We start from the raw sequence: 17,274 nt of genomic DNA on the forward strand, positions 1-17,274 counted from the left end.
CAATTCCCAGTACTCCCCAGTTCAGCATTCCCATCACTCCTGCTTAGTTGCTTCAAATAGTGTTCCCAAGCAGAACCATCCTTCTTCTCTATTATACAAAATTACCCTGTCCCCTCACTCATCCTCACCACTCGTCTCCAAAAGCTTGCTCTTTCTGTTACCATTTCTTAATATTTCAGTCACCTATGCTACCTCTGCCTTACCACCATGTTCCACGTTTATACCTCCCTAACTTTTCAGTCCCTTCCACACACACTTTAGTTTCTCATCCTCCTGGTCATTCCTAGATAAATACCTCTCAAAGAACATTCACACAATATATATCTGATCATACCATCACGCCATAGGTTCCTCTACATCATGCATCATAGACTCACAGAGATGTTCTCAAGGGACCTCTAGTGATCATCATCCAGTCCAAATTTCTGCCGGACACTAGTTCACATCACCTGTGGCATTTAAGATGAACAAACAGTCTATGATCTTTCCAGACAACCTGTTGCATGGCTGTGCTCTCCTGACAAAAACAATGTTGTTATAGGTACTAATACAAGGACCCTCACAACTTACCAGCTCTTAGTTTTATGTAGGTTTTTATGTTGGTTTTTGTGCCAAAAAGCTTTTCCCACATATATGAATTGATGCAACAAAATACACCTGGCCTCATTTAATTCCCTCATCGTAGCAGACAAACAACAGGAAAAGAAAAAGGAAAAGGAAAAGTTATTTCAGTTGGAAGAGACCTATGATCATCGTCTAGTCCAACTGCCTGACACTTCAGGGCAGACCAAAAGTTAAAGCATGTTCTTCAAGGGCATTTGTTATGACCCGCCCCAGAAAAGGGGGGGATAACCCAGGTTCTTATTAATAAATCCCTTGGGGTGGATTAGAGTGAAACGACACGGAATAATCAGTGTTTGAAAACATATATATGTAGGGTTTATTTTAGAACAATTTTGTTTCAAAGATAAACAGGTATGTTAGCATTTTGGGTGTTATCATCTATATCTATCACCTATAGTAATATGGCATAAAGGTAACCTTTGGTGAAAATGCATAAAGGTGAGAAAGAGAAAGACAGGATAAGGGTAAAGGAGAGTAAGGAAAAAGAAAAGATGAGAGTGGAAAAATGTATATAGTCACCGCCTACTGGATCCAGCAATGGAACTTGATAGTCCTAAAAGTGACGGTCTTGATTTGCTGGCGGTGGGGGAGAAGAAAAAAGCCAACCCCCCAAAGAAGTTACCAGTTGATATATACTTCCAGAACACTTTCGCACCTCCCCTGGGGCGGGGAGTTTTCCATGGGATAGTGTCATGGGCCATGCCATGAACCCCCAATATTTTTTCCCACCTTTCAAGATTGGCGGGGGGGGGTGGGCATGCCACGAACCCTCAACATCTCCTGGGCCCTAGTGTCCATTCTCAACCTCCCCAGCACATCTCTGAACCATTTCCACACATCCTATCACTGGATCCCAGGGAGAATTGATCACTCTTCACTCCCCTCCAAAGGAAGCTGTAAAGAGCAATGAGGTCACTCCTCAGCCTCCTTTTCTCAAAACTTGACAAGCCCGGAGTCCTCAGCCACTCCTCACAGGACTGGCTTCCAGCCCTTAAACCAGCTTTGCTGCTGTGTCCTGGACACATTCAAGGACCTCACATCCTTCTAAATGGTGGGGCCTAGAACTGCACACAGCACTCCACCTGAGGCTGCACTAATGCTAAAAATAGAGTGATAATCACCTCTTTTGACTGTCTGGTTATGCTCTGTTGGATGCATGCAAGTATATACAGCCACCTCACAGTCAGGGCAACCCCTGGGACTGTGGTGGTCCCCGTGAGCTCTGCTCTCTGTACACACTGACTACGTTCTGGCTCGGTGTCAAGAGGTGAGCAGGCCGTGCATACCTATTCCTCCTGAAGGAAACTGCCACATAGCAGACTCATGCTCTGACAGGGAGGAATGGGGCTCTGTTACTGAACACACACAGCAGAAGTGTCTTCCTCGCAGTCAGCACACCCAGTGTGCATCCCAAAACCGCAACCACAGGACACACTTTCTGGTTCACAGCACAGACCCAAGCATTTCCTTCAGCGCTCAGCTACCAAAACCCTATCCCAGCCGGTACCAAAAGACTCAGATCAGTCTCAGGGAGAGTCCGACACTCAGGGTCCAACTTTTATCAGTCTCCCCCATTCTTCACACCCACATCCACTCCCCACACAAAAGAAAATATGGAGGAGATTCCTTTCTTTCCATATCCACAGAGAACCACAAAGACCTCTCTTCTGTTATATTTGCATATTGAAAAGTTACACCCTTCCGTTTTCCCCACTTTCATAAAAAGTTTGAAATCAACCTTTCCAGTAATACATCTAGGTCCAGCACAAGGTTACATTAATTTACAAAATGAATTTCAATGTATCAGAAATATGAACAGAGAAGTTAATAACATGAACTCAGGACAGCAAACCGTCCTGCTTGTTGGCTCAAGCCACCCTTGAAGGTAATGCTCCAAAATACTGTGGCACTACAACTTGTTTTTGGACCTTTAACCTTAAGGCTACTGGCCATACTTTACTGCAATACCTGAAGTCCAGTTCCATTCATTGTTTTAAATTTAGAAAGATATTGTGTGGTGTTTGCAACATTAAGTCTTCTCCTGCAAGGATGACATTTTTGTCACCTCCTTTTTCATGAAAAGGGTCTCCAGCAAATTTCTACTTTCAAAGTAATCTATTTAACATTTTTTATATGTATCAAATATGGATCTGAACTTCGCACTGCTCTAAGTCCTTAATTAAGAATATACACTGTTAATCTTCTTCAGAGCTATTCCTAATATACCACATACTTCCATTTACTGTAGAAATACATTTCTGTTTCTAAGCAGCTACATTAAAAAAAAAAGCTCAAATACTGACTACAGTCCAAAATGTGCATGCCTCAAATTCATTAAAACACTTTGAAAATATGTATTTGAATCTTTTTTCTAGTCAAGGGAACTGTTAAGTTGCACATAATGAAATCTAACTCCTAAAGATCTGAGCCTAACATATGCTCCATCTATTTGACATAGGAGAAATTTCTTTACATAGAAAACGTGAATTTTGCAAACTACCAATTTGTGTGTCAAGCAGAAGGAGCCTGAATAAGCACACATGCAATAAGGGCCTTTAATTGACAGATGCATGGATTTAATAAGGAAAAAAAAACCCAAAACCAACCAAACCCAAACACCCAAAACACTATTTAAAGCCAGCAAAGTAAACCAAGCCTGTGGATACACTTATTTTCCTTGACCAATGCATTTAGTGAGGAATATCCACACAGAGTTCCATGCTGCTCCAACTAAACCTGCTTTAACTGAATGTGACCTCGCAGAGGTGCATCACGAAACTGAGGAAAGGCACGGGCCGCCCAGGTATCTCAATAGAGGTAGAAAGAGTACGTACGGACTCACACAGCCCTTTTCGATTTCATTTTTCCCTTTCTTTCTGCCGGATTTATTCCATCCTCGGAGCTGTGCCCATGCGGGGTCCCCTCGATCAGGGGTGGCACTGCTCCCCCGGCCACCCCTCTCCGCCGGAGCGGGCGGCACCGAGGTGAAGCAGCGCCTTCCCCCGGCGGTGCCCCCGGGCCAGGCCTGGGCCTGGTGCTTTGAGAGGCGGCCGAGCAGGCCGGGCCTGCGGGAGGCCCTGAGCCGGGCTCCAGCCTCCTGCCAAAACCTCCCGCTCCGCTCCGGAGCGCGGCCGCCTCCCCGCCCCCTCCCTCCCGCTCTCGGGGAGAGGCCCCGCCGGGCGCTGCCCTCCCGCCACCCTACAGCGTCCGGGATGGGGGGAGAAGGGGAGACCCCTCCGCTCACCTCGGGCTGCTGCTCCGCGGGGCTCGGCGCCCCGGTGCGGGGCTCGGAGCCGGCGGGGCTGCGGCCGCTCCCGCCCCGGCCGTTACCGGTGGTGCCGCGGCGGGACAGGGCTGCGCCCCGCCGGGCCCGTCCCGCGCCGCTCCCGCTGACCCGCGGCCGCGGGCGGTGGCTGCGGAGGGACCGGCGGCCGAGGCAGGCGAGCGCTCCCCCGCTGCTCGCCGACTCTTGCTCCTTGAAGCCTGCCCGGCAGATGTTGGTGTCCGGGAGGGATGTCCTTTGTCTCGGTCCCGTCCCGAGCCTCTCCGACCAAGAAGCAGCCTTTCTTCTTCCTTTTTGTAAAATACAAGGGAAGTTACTACAGGCTTTGGAAAGGCTGCCTTTAGAAATTAAAGGCACGCAGTCACCCAGGACGACACGTTTAAACCTGTGGAGCAGCGAACTCCTCAGCGGGATGGGGAGTCCCCCGGCGGCGCGGCAGGGCAGCGATGGGCCGGGAAGATCCCGCCTGCCCGCCGAGCCGGACGGGGAGCTGGAGGGCTGCAGGATCCCGCCTTTCTGCCGAGCCAGACGGGGCGCCTTAGGGACTGAGAGCATAGGGCTAACTCCAACGGGAGAAGGTGTGGGTCTTCCATCAGTGTTTTCCTGACTGTGTGCAGGAGGACACCATGTTCCAGTGCGAGGGTAAGGCCGAGAGTATGCTTAATCAAAGTAATGTCAGGTAAAGTTGTAATTTTCAGTGTATATATGTATTGTATCATGCAAGTAGAATCATTCCCACACCTACAGGTTACATCAGATCCTACTAATTTTATTCCCGTAAGGGTTTTGAATTGTATTTTTCCATGATAAATGGTGTGCAGCCTTTGTAGCCACAGGGAAAATTTCAAGCAGTTTGTATTTAATATAAATTATGTTGGGAAATTCAGCAGAGGAGGTAATCACTGCACATTTACAACACCTCATCTTCATTGAGTAGTTCCATTTGGCCAGGGAGACACCACTGTGTTTTCCAAAGTACACAGATTTACTGAGACACCAACTTTCCTTCCTGAACCATGAAATTCTGTTGCGCCAGTGTTGATATGGGCACATACGCTGCAAACACCAGCTTTAAGAAAAGAAGTAATCGTTTGGGTGCTTCAGCTTTTTGTGTCCTAAGAGTACCTCGGCATGCTTCAGTCAGTAATGGGCATTCAATCCAGAGGAACAGGCTAGAGCTACTCTGAAGGAAAACCTGAACATATGTGAAATGTGGATGTCCGGTCCTCAGTACTAGTGACTTTTGCTTCAGCAGATCTGCTGCTGTTGGTCTACTAAAGCAGGCATTGCCAGAGGAAGATGCTTTATCGAGACTTTAGTGTGGTAAAGCTTAATTAAGAGAGGACTTTGAAAACTTGTCTGACAGTCACAGCTTCCATGAGTCAGGCCTAGCGGCAAATATGCAGTACAAGTTGATGAGCACATTATGTGAATGGTTGGAGCACTCAGAGAGCAAGATGCTCAAGTGCAGTCCCTTCTGTGCCCAAGAAGTTTCATACCCCATACCCCTCCTAAAATGCCCTAATGACAACTTCATAGTCTGTTCAGCATACCTTCCAAGGATCTCTTGCTGCAAAGGTAGATTTTATATCAAACCAAATGCTAACTGTGTAAGAAAGTCTTGGAGCTTCTCTTCGGTTGATGAGGGGAGGGGTGTATGAAATGTGCAGAAATATGTGGATCTTAGTTGCTTACTCTAGTATCTGTTTAATATAAAATACACAAGTAGGCCTTGGAATGAGAGCTATAACCGAGATTTCTATGCTGTAAAGGGAGGGCCATCACCCTGTCATTCTTTCACTCTTATTTTGTTCCAGAGCTTGATTAATCTTTAATTACTACCTGGGAGTGGTACAGCCTCACTTGGCAGGAGTGGGTATTCTTTAACCCACATTAGTGCCAAGTTCTTCCCTTATATAGCTTGGTGACAAAAGTGCTCTCCAAAAACATACATGGATTTACTAAGAGGAGACCAAGACCATTTGCAATGTATTTGTGAGGCTTATAGAGGGTACCTGCAACTGGAGAACACAAAAATGAGAGAGTATTTTGATTGTGGGGTGAAATACAACGACACGTTGGCCATGGCTATTTGGGAAATGTCCGGGGTAACAGGGGTGTCATCCAGGGCCCATCCCACCATCCAGCCAAGAGCAGAGCAGCTGAGGTGGGGGAGCACCAGGGTGAGCCCCAGCCCCAGACATCGGGCACCTCCCTGTGGGCAGGGATGGGCTGAGGCTCGGTGAGGCCCATGGCTGGGCAGGGCAGGGCTGTGGAGGGCTGGAGTCTGGCCCTTCTGTAGTGTTGCTGGGGCAGGGGCTGACAGCTCTGGGGGGCTGACATGGTGTCCTGCGCCCTGGACAGGTCGGGGGAGGCTGGGCAGGGGCAGCCAGGCCTGGCGGTGCCCACGGGGCACTGGTGGGAACTGTTAAATGGAAAAATTATCTGCATGTTTTGTGGTATGGAGGAGGATACCATACATGTTCTGCAGGGTGTTTTAATTTGAGAGGACAGTGGGAAAACTGTCCTGGGAACTGAGAAATAGACTCTTCAGTAATCTCTCTCCTACAGCACTCTCAGAGTGATCCATACAAGTAATCATTAACTCTGGAGAAAATTTGACTTCAACTAGCTAATGGTGCAGGTATAATAATGAGTCTAGCCAGATTCTAAGTTATTGAATCTTTTCCTTCCTGCCAGCTCCCGCCACGGCACATTTTTCAATTTTCAAGCGAGCGGCTTTGTGGTGCTTAGTTGCTGGCTGGGGTTAAACCATGACAAATGCCTATAATACTTCCATTTGTTCAATCTTTCCATCTCTTAGTTTATTTGAGGAAATAATTTATGCATTTTTATCACAGGAAAATAAAACATTTAAAAGAAAGGTAGAATGAGTTACTCTCCTGTCCCCTCTGTGTCTTCTTCATTCCAACAAATGCTACCAGCTGTGATTAAGCAGTTTGAAGAGATGCTGCTCCATATAGTTTAACAAATCTTATTTTCAAGTTTGAGTACCTCAGACTGTTTTACAATTAAACCTTCTTTTCTTCAAATAAAACAGTTTCTTTTAAAGATTTGTCTTCACATAACAAGTCTTGCTGGATTTTACTGAGACAGCCATGCAATTCATTTATCTTCCTTTCTTCCAAACATGGAGGGAATTCAGCGTAACTATAAAGAAACGTATGCAAAGACACTGAAACCACTGATACAATTGGAGCAATAAAAAGGTCACAGAACCAAGGACTTGGTTTTTAACACTTAGCTACCTCTCTGTTAATTTTTAATGGCATACATTAGATATTTGTTCTTTTCTAACAACTGCATTGCACTTTTTCCCTGGCTGGGCTATAATAATTTTTGTGGGCAAGAAATAAACTGTATGAGAAAGGAAAAAACCCCACCATCTCTCAGAACCGCAGTCACAAAGCATACAAGGGCAGTGTTTCACCTTTCTTTTTTTTTTTTCCCAAATGTTGTCAATTCTGATACTCAAAATTTAAGTATATGCCTTGGGACTTTGTGTCTTTTGATCCTGTGTTGTGTGTGTAAAAGAGGATGCTAGATGGCATCACATGACAATGGCTTACGTGCTTGTGAAACTGTGCATGAGGGGTATTCTGTTGTCAGTGGCTTGAGAGAACAATGGCTTGAGAGATGCAGGAAACATCCACTTAGGAAGGAACAGTATGGAGGTGTCTGCTGGAGCTGGCAGAGGTAAAGTTGCACATAGACACACTCTGAATTCTAGTCTAAATTCTCAAGTGTGAGCTTTGCTGACTTGGTGTTTTGACACACATAAAATAGGAATGAACACTTTCAGTGATGGCACAGTACTTTGACAATGATATTTTTCAGAGTCTTTAAAATCAAAGAGATGTCCAAGAGAAACAAACAGCTTGCAGTTACCACATAGGTTTGAAACTCAGAGTGGAGCTGAGAAAAATAGATGTAATTAATGATAGGTAAGCCAAAACCAGTTTCAGGGAAATCAAAAGTAGTTGTGAAAATATGCTGAATTTCAGAAATCGCTTCAGTCAAGAATTGAGGATAGTTCATTAATGTTAACATTTTCCATATATTTTCAAAACAAAATGCTTTGTTTCAGAAAAATAACATAACCTAGTGTTTGAAGCAAAGCTTTTTGACTTTCAGAGTAACATTTTAATTGAAAAATGTTCTATACCCTAAAAAAATAAAATACATGTTTCAAAAGGGACGTGTTTTCATAATAAATGAAATATTTTGCTCCCTTGCCCTAGGCATGACTTCACACTCCCTTTCAAGCCCATGGACAAAGATCAGCTTTTTCAAGTGCAAGTTCAGAGCATGTAGATTAAGTTCTTGTGCTGAACTTAGGAGCCTTTCTGCTTCCACTTATTGCAAAGGAACCCAGAAAAAGGAATTTCCCCAAAGTCCTCTTCTATGAACACCAATGCAAATGTGAAATTCCCAAAAGACATGGCTACATAGACAAGAATCCCATGTTAACCAGATGTACATTACTATTTCATTTAGCTCCATTGCAGCTACGTTTCTGACAGGGATGTACATAGGTGAGAATAAAAACAAGGTGTAAGGACTGAAAGACCTGTTACAAGAAGATGTTCTGAGAATAGAGAATAGTATCTCTGTATTACCATTCTCTCTTGCCTCCTCCTTTGTTTTCATACTAGGTTGTGAATGCAATGCAAAAGTCCGCTATATTGCTTCTTTTTCTGTATCACCAAATTTCTATTTGTTTGTGTGGTTTTGGAATTGAGATTATTAATGAAATTGTATTGCCAAGCATACCAGGGTCCTTCTGGGACCCTGTGTGTTGTCACACCTAATCCAGATGCCTTACTATTATATCTGAAGCTTCTCAGTTAATAAATAGAAACTACACACCTAACTATCTGCACCATACGTGGCCTCATTCAGTTCACCGTCGCTATTTGAAGCAGAGTAGCTTCAAGAGTCATTCCTTGCTAACTGCCGCCCTCTGATGTTGCTGTATATTATCAGCAGCAACTCAGAGGAAATTCCTTGGGTATCTGTCTTCTGAGCACTTTGAACATTAGTGTAGTCTTTGTCATCCACCCTTGCACTTCAAAACTGAAGACTGATGAAAAAAATTCTTTCTAAAACCAGTCTAAATTTTATGAATACCTTTGAAAGACTTTTTGCATTACAGCTGTATTGCTTCGCTATTTTTTGAATTCACAAATAGAGAATCATAGATTCATAAAATATCCTGAGTTGGAAGGGACTCACAAGAATCATTGAAGTCCAACTCCCAGCCTTGCACAGGACAACCCCAAGAGTCACACCATGTGCCTGAGAGCATTGTGCAAATTCTTCTTGAACTCTGTCAGGCTTGGTGCTGTGACCACTTCCCTGGGGAGCTTGTTCCAGTGCCCAACCACTCTCTGGGTGAAGCTTTTTCTAATATCCAGCCTAAACCTCCCCTGACACACCTTCATGCCATTCCCTCTGGTCCTGTCACTGATCATAATGTTGGCATTTGTTCCTTCTAGTTTTTCTCCTTCTCTGTTTCTGAAATTGCACAAGGGATGGTTGATGTGTCAAAGAACTTTTTCTTCCATGTTTATACATAATATCTAAATAATATCTTTCATGGCTTATGGTCTCATTCAAGAATTACTGTGTCATTCTGTGCACCTGGTTCTAGAACAGAGTGACAATGATAAATGCTTTCTCTTTGAGAAGATTATTTTGTAGCGTTGGCATTACACACTGTTCTTTACATTACTGTGTCAGCCTGAAATACTGACCTTGGCTCAGTATTTCAGGGCCAATGCCAAGGACCACAGGTTGTCAGGCATCTAGGAAAAATGATACCTGATGCTTTAATCATACTACTTTCATCTTGCTTTAAGGAATTTGATACTTAAACCTTTATGCTTGGTGTTTCAGTATGAAATACTGAGTTTTCTGAAGCTTGTTTTCTTCTAGTCTTGTTTTTAGGGGTCTATTAAGTGTATCATTATCCCTGGTTTCAGTTATCTTACAGGGTTGAAGGTGTAAATTCCCCTTTCATACTTATTTTATCTGGCTTTGGTCTAATACCTTTTTCTTCAGGTAAATCAAAGAAATTAATTTATTGTAACAGTGATTGTCTGCTCAGTTCTGTTTTAGGCTCTCGTATTTTGTTTTATCCATAGTGCTATAGAGTTGTCATGTTCTTCCTCATACTGGCATCTTTAGAATGTCATCAATTATTAATTTCACATCTATAATTTCTTATGTTATTTCAAGTTCTTGTTTCTGAATGTCTTCTGAAGGTAAAATTTGTTGGTGATACCTTTGAAGCATCATGTTCCAAATGAAATGCTCAAGATGGGTATTTTTCTTTTTTTTTTCAGTCTGATCTTTCAAGGAAAACTTGTAAATTACATCACCTAGGATGAGAAAGGTAGTGTGACCATACCTGCAGAATAAAAGAAGAAATTTCTGTGGTTGCCAAAGCAGAATTCAAGCCTCAAGTTTTTTACTTTCTTGGCAGATTTCCCCTGAGAACATGGTTGTTGGCTTGGGGTTTTTTTTAACGTTTGTGGGGTATAACATAGAATATGTCCCTAATATGAATTGTTTATCTAAAAAAAAAGTTGAAACCATTTGATATAGTTTGAAACAATGAACAACTAGGCACATACAGGATTAGATTTTCTGTGGTAGCTAAGAATACTGTATTTTCCTTATGAAAAAGAAAAAGGATGAGAGATCTCCAAAAATATGCATTAGATTGCATGCTATCTTACATAGGCTTTGCTTTCAGTTTGCAGAATCACAGAGTCATAGAAAGATTAGGGTTGGAAGGGAACTTAAAGACTATCTAGGTTCAATCCCCCTGCTGTGGGCAGGGACACCTCTCCCTAGACCAGGTTGCTCAAAGTTCCATCCAACTGGTCTTGAACACTTCCCGAGATGGGGCATCCACAACTTCTCTGGGAAACCTGTTCCAGTGCCTCACCACCCTCACAGTAAAGTGTTTCTTCTTAATATCTAATCTAAACCTATTGTATTTTAGTTTAAAGGCGCTCTCCCTTGTCCTGTCACTTAAATGCCCTTGTCCCTTTTCATCTTTCTTGTAGGCTCCCTTCAGGTATGGCAAGCTTGCAAGTAAATCACCTTGAGGCCTTCTCTTTTCCAGCCTGAACAATCCCAATTCCAACCAAAACTTTCAGCATGAAAATATCGTGCTCTGTTAAGTCTAACACAAATTTTTCTGGAGTCTGGTAAGTTCCTTATTGCTTTTTTGGCATGCCTGGAGGTCAGTGTACACCTAGGGCCATGCTGGCTATCTTGGCTTTGCTGTCAGTGGAAAATGGCATTGCATCCCAGGAGCAATCAAGCTCAGTTTGAGGTCACACTTGCCTTTCTCTGCTCTATGGCTGTGTCAGTCACAGCAATAAAGAACCAGGAGGAATTTACTTCTGGCCTCTGCCCAATTTTTCTACAATTTGAGTAGTCCAGGCATACTGTCTTTGAAGAATGAAGAGTGACAGCAACCATAATACCCCAAAAGGTGGACCTTGATACTGACAGTGTTAATTTGTTTCACTAACCTGCCTGCAGCCATTCCACTCCTGGGAGGACCAGGGGCAAGCAGCCCACGTCCTTCTGCAGGCCTGCCAGCATCTGCAGAGCACACGCCGATGGACCTGGAATAAAACCCTCCTTGGTGCCAGAGAAGCCTGGCTGAGTTAGTGTTGCCAGTTTAGGGACTCTCTAAACACAGACACAGAGACTAGTTTAGAAAGGAGACATTGTTTATTCTGTGCAGGGTGCAAGGTGGAAGTCTTCCACAAATCAAGCACACCAGTTCTCAAAATTTTACACTATATATATGTTTTAGTAAACAAAGAAATCACAGTTCATTGGCTACAAGTTACCTAGTTTTATTAATTTTCTTATTAATTAGCATTCTACTTTCTATTAGTTAAATGATTCTCTCAGTTCTTATGCTAATTAGTCCACATGCTCAATCTTTCTCATCTTTTGAGTTTCTTGAGTTGGGTGGTTGCAATCTCCCACTGCTGGACCCAAGACGCCAGCACAGGGACCTGTGGCGCCTTTGCATCAGGCAAAGCATCGCCAGCTGGTCCAGGGAGGTGCCTTTGCATCAGGCAAAGCATCACCAGCTTGTCCCAATCTGCTCTGCACTGCTGTGGCCACACCTTGAATATTGTGTGCAGTTTTGGGCACCACAATGTAAGAAAGATATTAAGCTATTAGGGAGTGTCCAAAGGAGGGCAATGAAGATGGTGAAGGGCCTTGAGGAGAAGCCGTATGAGGAGTGGCTGAGGTCACTTGACCTGTTCAGCCTAGAGGAGATTGAGGGGAGACCTCATTGCAGTTACAACTTCCTTGTGAGGGGAAGAGGAGGGGCAGGCACTGATCTCTTCTCTGAAGTGACCAGTCACAGGACCTAAGGGAATGGCCTGAAGTTGTGTCAGAGGAGGGTTTAGGTTGGATATTAGGAAAAGATTCTTCCCCAGAGGGTGGTTGGGCACTGGAACAGGCTCCCCAGGGAAGTGGTCACAGCACCAAGCCTGATAGAGTTCACGAAGCATTCGGACAATACTCTCAAGCACGTGGTGTGATTCTTGGGGATGGTACTGTGTGGGACAGAAGTTAGACTCTGTAGTCCTTGCAAGTCCCTTTCAACTCAGGAAATTCTGTGATAAGGCAAGATTGTTTCGTAATCCCGTTCTCATTCTCCATAACTCTCGGAGCAAATTGTTAACTGTTCTGACTCCCGAGATGTCGGCCTCGGCAGGGCGCGGGTGGGCAAAGAGACAGGAGATGAAATGCAGAGGCAGATAGGCACACTGTGACCGGGTGTCTCTCTCTGCGGGCGGCCTGGGGCGGTGCCGCCACCATCTCTGCTCAGGGCACGTCGCCGTGGGCGGCGCCGAAGCCGCCATCTCTACGGCGGGCACCGCCATCTTTGCACCGGGCACGGCGCCCGGGCGGGGCCGGCGCGGCGGGGCCGGGCGCGCTCGCGCAGCTCCATCACGTCCGGCGGCGGGCCCAAGGCAGGGGCGGGCACGCGCGGCGCGGCCAATCAGCGTCGCCCACGACCCTCCCCGCTGGAGGCGCAGCCGGCGGTCGGTCGGGCCGGGCCCGGAGCCGCCACTGTCGGGACCGGACGGCAGCCGAGCGGGAGGAGATGGTGTCCCCCGGCGCCTCCGCCGGGCGGCTGGGCTCCGCGCTGCCCTTCCTGCTCGTGCTCCTCGACCTGCAGTACCAGGGTGAGCGCCGGGCGGGAGTCACTGAGGGGGCAGCGGAGGGAGCCCCGGCCCGGCCTAGCCCGGGGGCCGTGTGGCTCCGGGGGCTGTGCCGCCCCTCCGCCCGCGGCCCGCCGGGCCGCGGCTCGGCCCGCGGCTGTGTCAGCTGGCGGCTGCTCGTCCTGCCTCCGCTCCTCCTGCCAGGCTGTCAGTCGGGCCGTGCGGTGTCCGCCATGGCGGCGGGGCACACACACCCCTCCGGCCGTGGGACGGGGAAGTGTTTAGAGAAAGGGTGTGAGGAGGGAGGTACAGCGCTGCCACCTCATCAGTCGGGGCGGTGGCGGAGGGTGCGTAATGAGGGCACCGCCGCTGCCGGTGAGCTGCTGGGGTTAATCGAGTTCCTGGTGGTGCGGCTTGGCGTGGCTCGGTGTGTGCGTTCGCTTCGCTTTCCCGGGATTGCTCATGGATGGGGTGAGGCTACCGACAGCACTGTGCGCCCTCGGGATGCCGTGGTGTCTTCGGGTGCAGCGGAGGGACAGCATCGGCCGTTCCGTGCTGTCCGTGAATGTCTCACTCCGGTATGGATTTCGTGTAGTTCCCACGTTCAGAGGTTTTTCCAGTGGCCCTCCTCGGCCACAGCCGGTATTAGTGCCACACATACAGATTCGCTGAGGCTTCTGACAGTTGTGTTGCATTTGTTCCTGATTGTGTTTTGTTGTTATGGTTTCTGTTGTTCCTTTATTTTTTTCCCCCTCTCACCATTAGTATTTGAGGTTCAGCTTATCTGCACTTTGTGCGGGTTGTTTACTTTCAGAGTACACTGTCAGCAACACCTGTGTAGCCAGAATTTTTTCACAGGTTTCTGTTAAATTTCTAACTCGGTTATACAATAGTGTTTGTTGTCAGAGTTTCACCTGAGGGACGTTCTTTAACTGGCAGTGGCAGATGAAGTGGAAGTGAAGGTGTCAATAGTCAGAATAAGTCTGTGGGCTGAAGGCTAACATTAAAAATTCAGTTGATACACCAAATTAAAGAATAGTTCAGCTGACCAGGTGGGAACAGGAACATACTGTGGCAGATACTCTGTCTTATAAGACTACATACTGTGGTGTCAAATTGCCTTTTTTTTTTTAATATGCATTCTAGTGGTGTTAGAAGACAAGCAATAACTTTTGTCAAAGTATACTTTTCTTTTCCCCCTGAGATTTTGACAGTGGTGCTCCTGCTAGGATTCTTTTATTTAGAGTTGCCAGCCTATTTCAAGTATGTGATTTAATGGCTATTTGGACTTATAAAGTCACATTGCCTAATTTGGGGGACATTTTCTTAACTTCAGTTAGTAAAGATGTAGACTTCAGTAACAGAATGAGAAGTGGTGATTCTGGATCTTATTTACTAAACTACCCTCTTAGTTCATGAGTTCATTTTTCCAGAATGTGTAGTTAGAGAACTTAGGGGAGGGGGGCTTAACATTATTTAAGTATCTAGATTCCCCCCCCCCCCCAATATTACTCATCTTCGAGCTCAAAGATGAGTTCATATTCACATCTGAATTTGTATCTTAATGTCTTTATAATAGAAGTCTGCCTTGTGTCATCTGAGTCATGAATCTGTGGAAGAATCATTCTGTATTAACTTTGTATCTTACAATTATGTCTATTAATATCTGGCTGGAAAATGCACCAAAAAGGTTTTTGAATACTTGGTGATTGTGACAGGTCGCTGTTGTACTCCCTGAGTTCCACCTGTTCAAATACCCGGAGTTGTGCTGGATTTGACGCAGATCCTCTCTTGGGAAGATCCATTCTTGGTGGCTGTTTGTCCACACTAGTCACAACAAAAAGAGGCTGCTAAGGCGGACAGAGGAGTGTTGTTCATTTTCGCCCTCTCCTTCCTGGCAGTAGAAGAAAGGAAATGTAATATGGGGAAGAATAAATGGTCTCTGAGTATACAGAGCTCAGTTCGTTACTGTTGGACCACAAGCATCAAGTGTTTCTTTTCCTCCCCCCACCGTGTGTTTCAGCCCTGAGTTTGGGAGCTTTTTTTTTTAACTCGCTCCAAATGGCAAAGGCTACTTGGGGGCGGGGCTTTTTGTTTGCCACTCTCAGCTATATTTACCGACTTGCTTTGCAAACAGAAGGAATAAAAACTTGATGGGTGGAAGTTACAGTGGCTCAGCTGGATACTCTGAGACTCTGTGAACCTCAGAAGTATTGCTTCTGAAACTGTGGTTGCTTGTCCATATCTTACTTTGTTCAGTGTTGTGCTTGAAAACTGTGCTTGCAGACATACATAAATTAAAGCCTAAACCTGTTTAAAAATAACAGTGAACTTAAGACCGTTTGTGCTAAACACAGGGTCATTCTGATCAAAAAACTTTGCAAAAGACAAGATGAGACAATCATTAAGCTCCTCTATGTAAGAAAAAAAGGTTTAGATGAGTGTAGTTAAGATTAGTGACATATGCGCTTTTTCTTTGCCTTTGAAACAACTCTTTCTGTTACAGAGTAGGAATTAATTCTATTTATTTTCATAGTCTTGTTGCTCAGCTTAGGAACAAGATTTAAAAAAAAAGGCGGAAATTTTATGGAGGAGGAAAAAGAGGAGTGTGTAGATAAACGTAACATCTTGAAACTCTTCTCGGGTTGCAGGGCTTCCTTGAGGTTTTTACACTGCGGATGTGACAGATTATATGAGGATATGGTTGAAGTTTGTATACTTAGGTACCTACATATTAGCACCAATTATTCTAATAAAGCAGAAGTCCTTCCAGGAAGTTACAGTTTGTTTGAAGTGAGTGCATTTATCTGGAAAAACAGGTTACCTGCACCTGCTTATGTTCCCTGTGCCTTCTAACTGTTGTCCCGTGAGTTGTCAGGGCTGGTACCAATTATCTGGGAATAGTTTGGGGTTTCGTGTTTGATTGGGTGTTTTGGTGTTTGTGGTTTTTTGGGTTTTTTTTGACTCTTTCACTCTTGCAGCAATACCAGGACTACAGACCCTGAATTTATCCAGAATATCTGACTTGATTTGGCAGCTGGGGCTCCTGTGTGTGGTCATCTGAGGCCCTTGGTGAATAGATAACAATTAGTCAGGCTTTAGAAATCATATTCAAATTAAAATATTTGGAAGTTTTAAAAATAAATATTATGCTTGCATATCTGTTGTGTAAATTTAGTTTCTTGCTGGAGCATACAGAGCTTCTTCAGCTGGGCCCTTGGTATCCAGCTCACCAATGACTGCGTATCTGTTGGAAAAAGCTCTGTGGGGTGGGTTTGGTTTTTTTGCTCTGACTGAACTTTAGTTTTTAGGCCCATTCCTAACCACACAGTGAATAGGTACCCCAATAGTTGCACAGAATCTGAGTCCTTGGACTCCTGTGCTTATGTTATCAGTTTTCAGATGTCTGTTGTGGGCTAGTTTAGTTAGAGCAGTTGTTTGCCTACAGCCAGACAACGAATAAGCAATAGATTTCTGTGAATAAGCAGCCCAACTATCAGGTCAGCATACGGTGTTCCTGAGTAGTTATAGTACATATCACTTTTCATCATGATTAGGCTGATGGTACAGGTTGCTTCTGGAGATTCACACATCTGTTTATGATGTTCAGCTATTTGCAGTGCCAAGGTTTAATGTATGTCAAGTATAATTAGTCTTGTTCTGCAGGGAACCTACAGTCCTTCACAATTTGCCTTCTTTATTTATGTTGCTCCTGCTTTTCTTGTTTACTTGTTTGCCACTGTGGTCACCCGTCCCATTTCTTTTATTAATTGTCCTCAGTATTCTCACAGAAAAAGACATCTCTGCTGCCTAAAGGATTATGTAACTGTCGAACTGTACTGAACATAATGTGTTTGAAAGACACCAAATTGTGTTGGTGCAGCTGATTGTGGAAAAATATATTCTTGGACCTATCCTGGTGTGACTAAATAGGAAAGAAGGACGCTCCTTCAGATGCTTGAAACTGTTTTGAGTTTTTTTGTTGTGTTGATTTTTTTCTCCAATGCTTGCTTTTATCATTTTAGAGGACACTGGACTACTTGATGATCAAACCTAGAGAAGCAGCAAAACGGGCAAGGAAGAATGTCCTTTTCTTCTAAAAATTGGATGTTTATATAAAAACTTCCTGGA

The 17,274-nt window shown here is 44.9% G+C and overlaps 2 protein-coding genes across 5 annotated transcripts in view; one reads left to right on the forward strand and one right to left on the reverse strand.

Moving 5' to 3' along the window:
• Nucleotides 1-3,991, reverse strand: part of DZIP1 (DAZ interacting zinc finger protein 1) — a 41,743-nt gene extending 37,752 nt beyond the window's left edge. For 2 of the 3 annotated variants that reach the window (XM_064646021.1, XM_064646019.1), the window contains exons 1-2: nucleotides 3,869-3,991; nucleotides 378-449 (exon numbers count right to left, since the gene is read on the reverse strand). The gene's annotated coding sequence lies outside the window, so the exon portion shown is untranslated. Of the gene's footprint in view, nucleotides 1-334; nucleotides 353-377; nucleotides 450-3,868 lie in introns of those variants that run through there. The other variant, XM_064646020.1, reaches the window with a different exon arrangement.
• Nucleotides 3,992-12,991: 9,000 nt separating this feature from the next.
• DNAJC3 (DnaJ heat shock protein family (Hsp40) member C3) overlaps nucleotides 12,992-17,274 on the forward strand; it is a 32,449-nt gene continuing 28,166 nt past the window's right edge. Inside the window, exon 1 of one of the 2 annotated variants that reach the window (XM_064646022.1) lies at nucleotides 12,992-13,167. In XM_064646022.1, coding sequence (XP_064502092.1) covers nucleotides 13,086-13,167 — 82 coding nt within the window. In that variant the 5' untranslated portion in view covers nucleotides 12,992-13,085. Of the gene's footprint in view, nucleotides 13,168-13,693; nucleotides 13,722-17,274 lie in introns of those variants that run through there. The other variant, XM_064646024.1, reaches the window with a different exon arrangement.

Source organism: Pseudopipra pipra, chromosome 2 (assembly GCF_036250125.1).
Source record: "Pseudopipra pipra isolate bDixPip1 chromosome 2, bDixPip1.hap1, whole genome shotgun sequence".
In the NCBI taxonomy this organism is placed as follows: domain Eukaryota; kingdom Metazoa; phylum Chordata; class Aves; order Passeriformes; family Pipridae; genus Pseudopipra; species Pseudopipra pipra.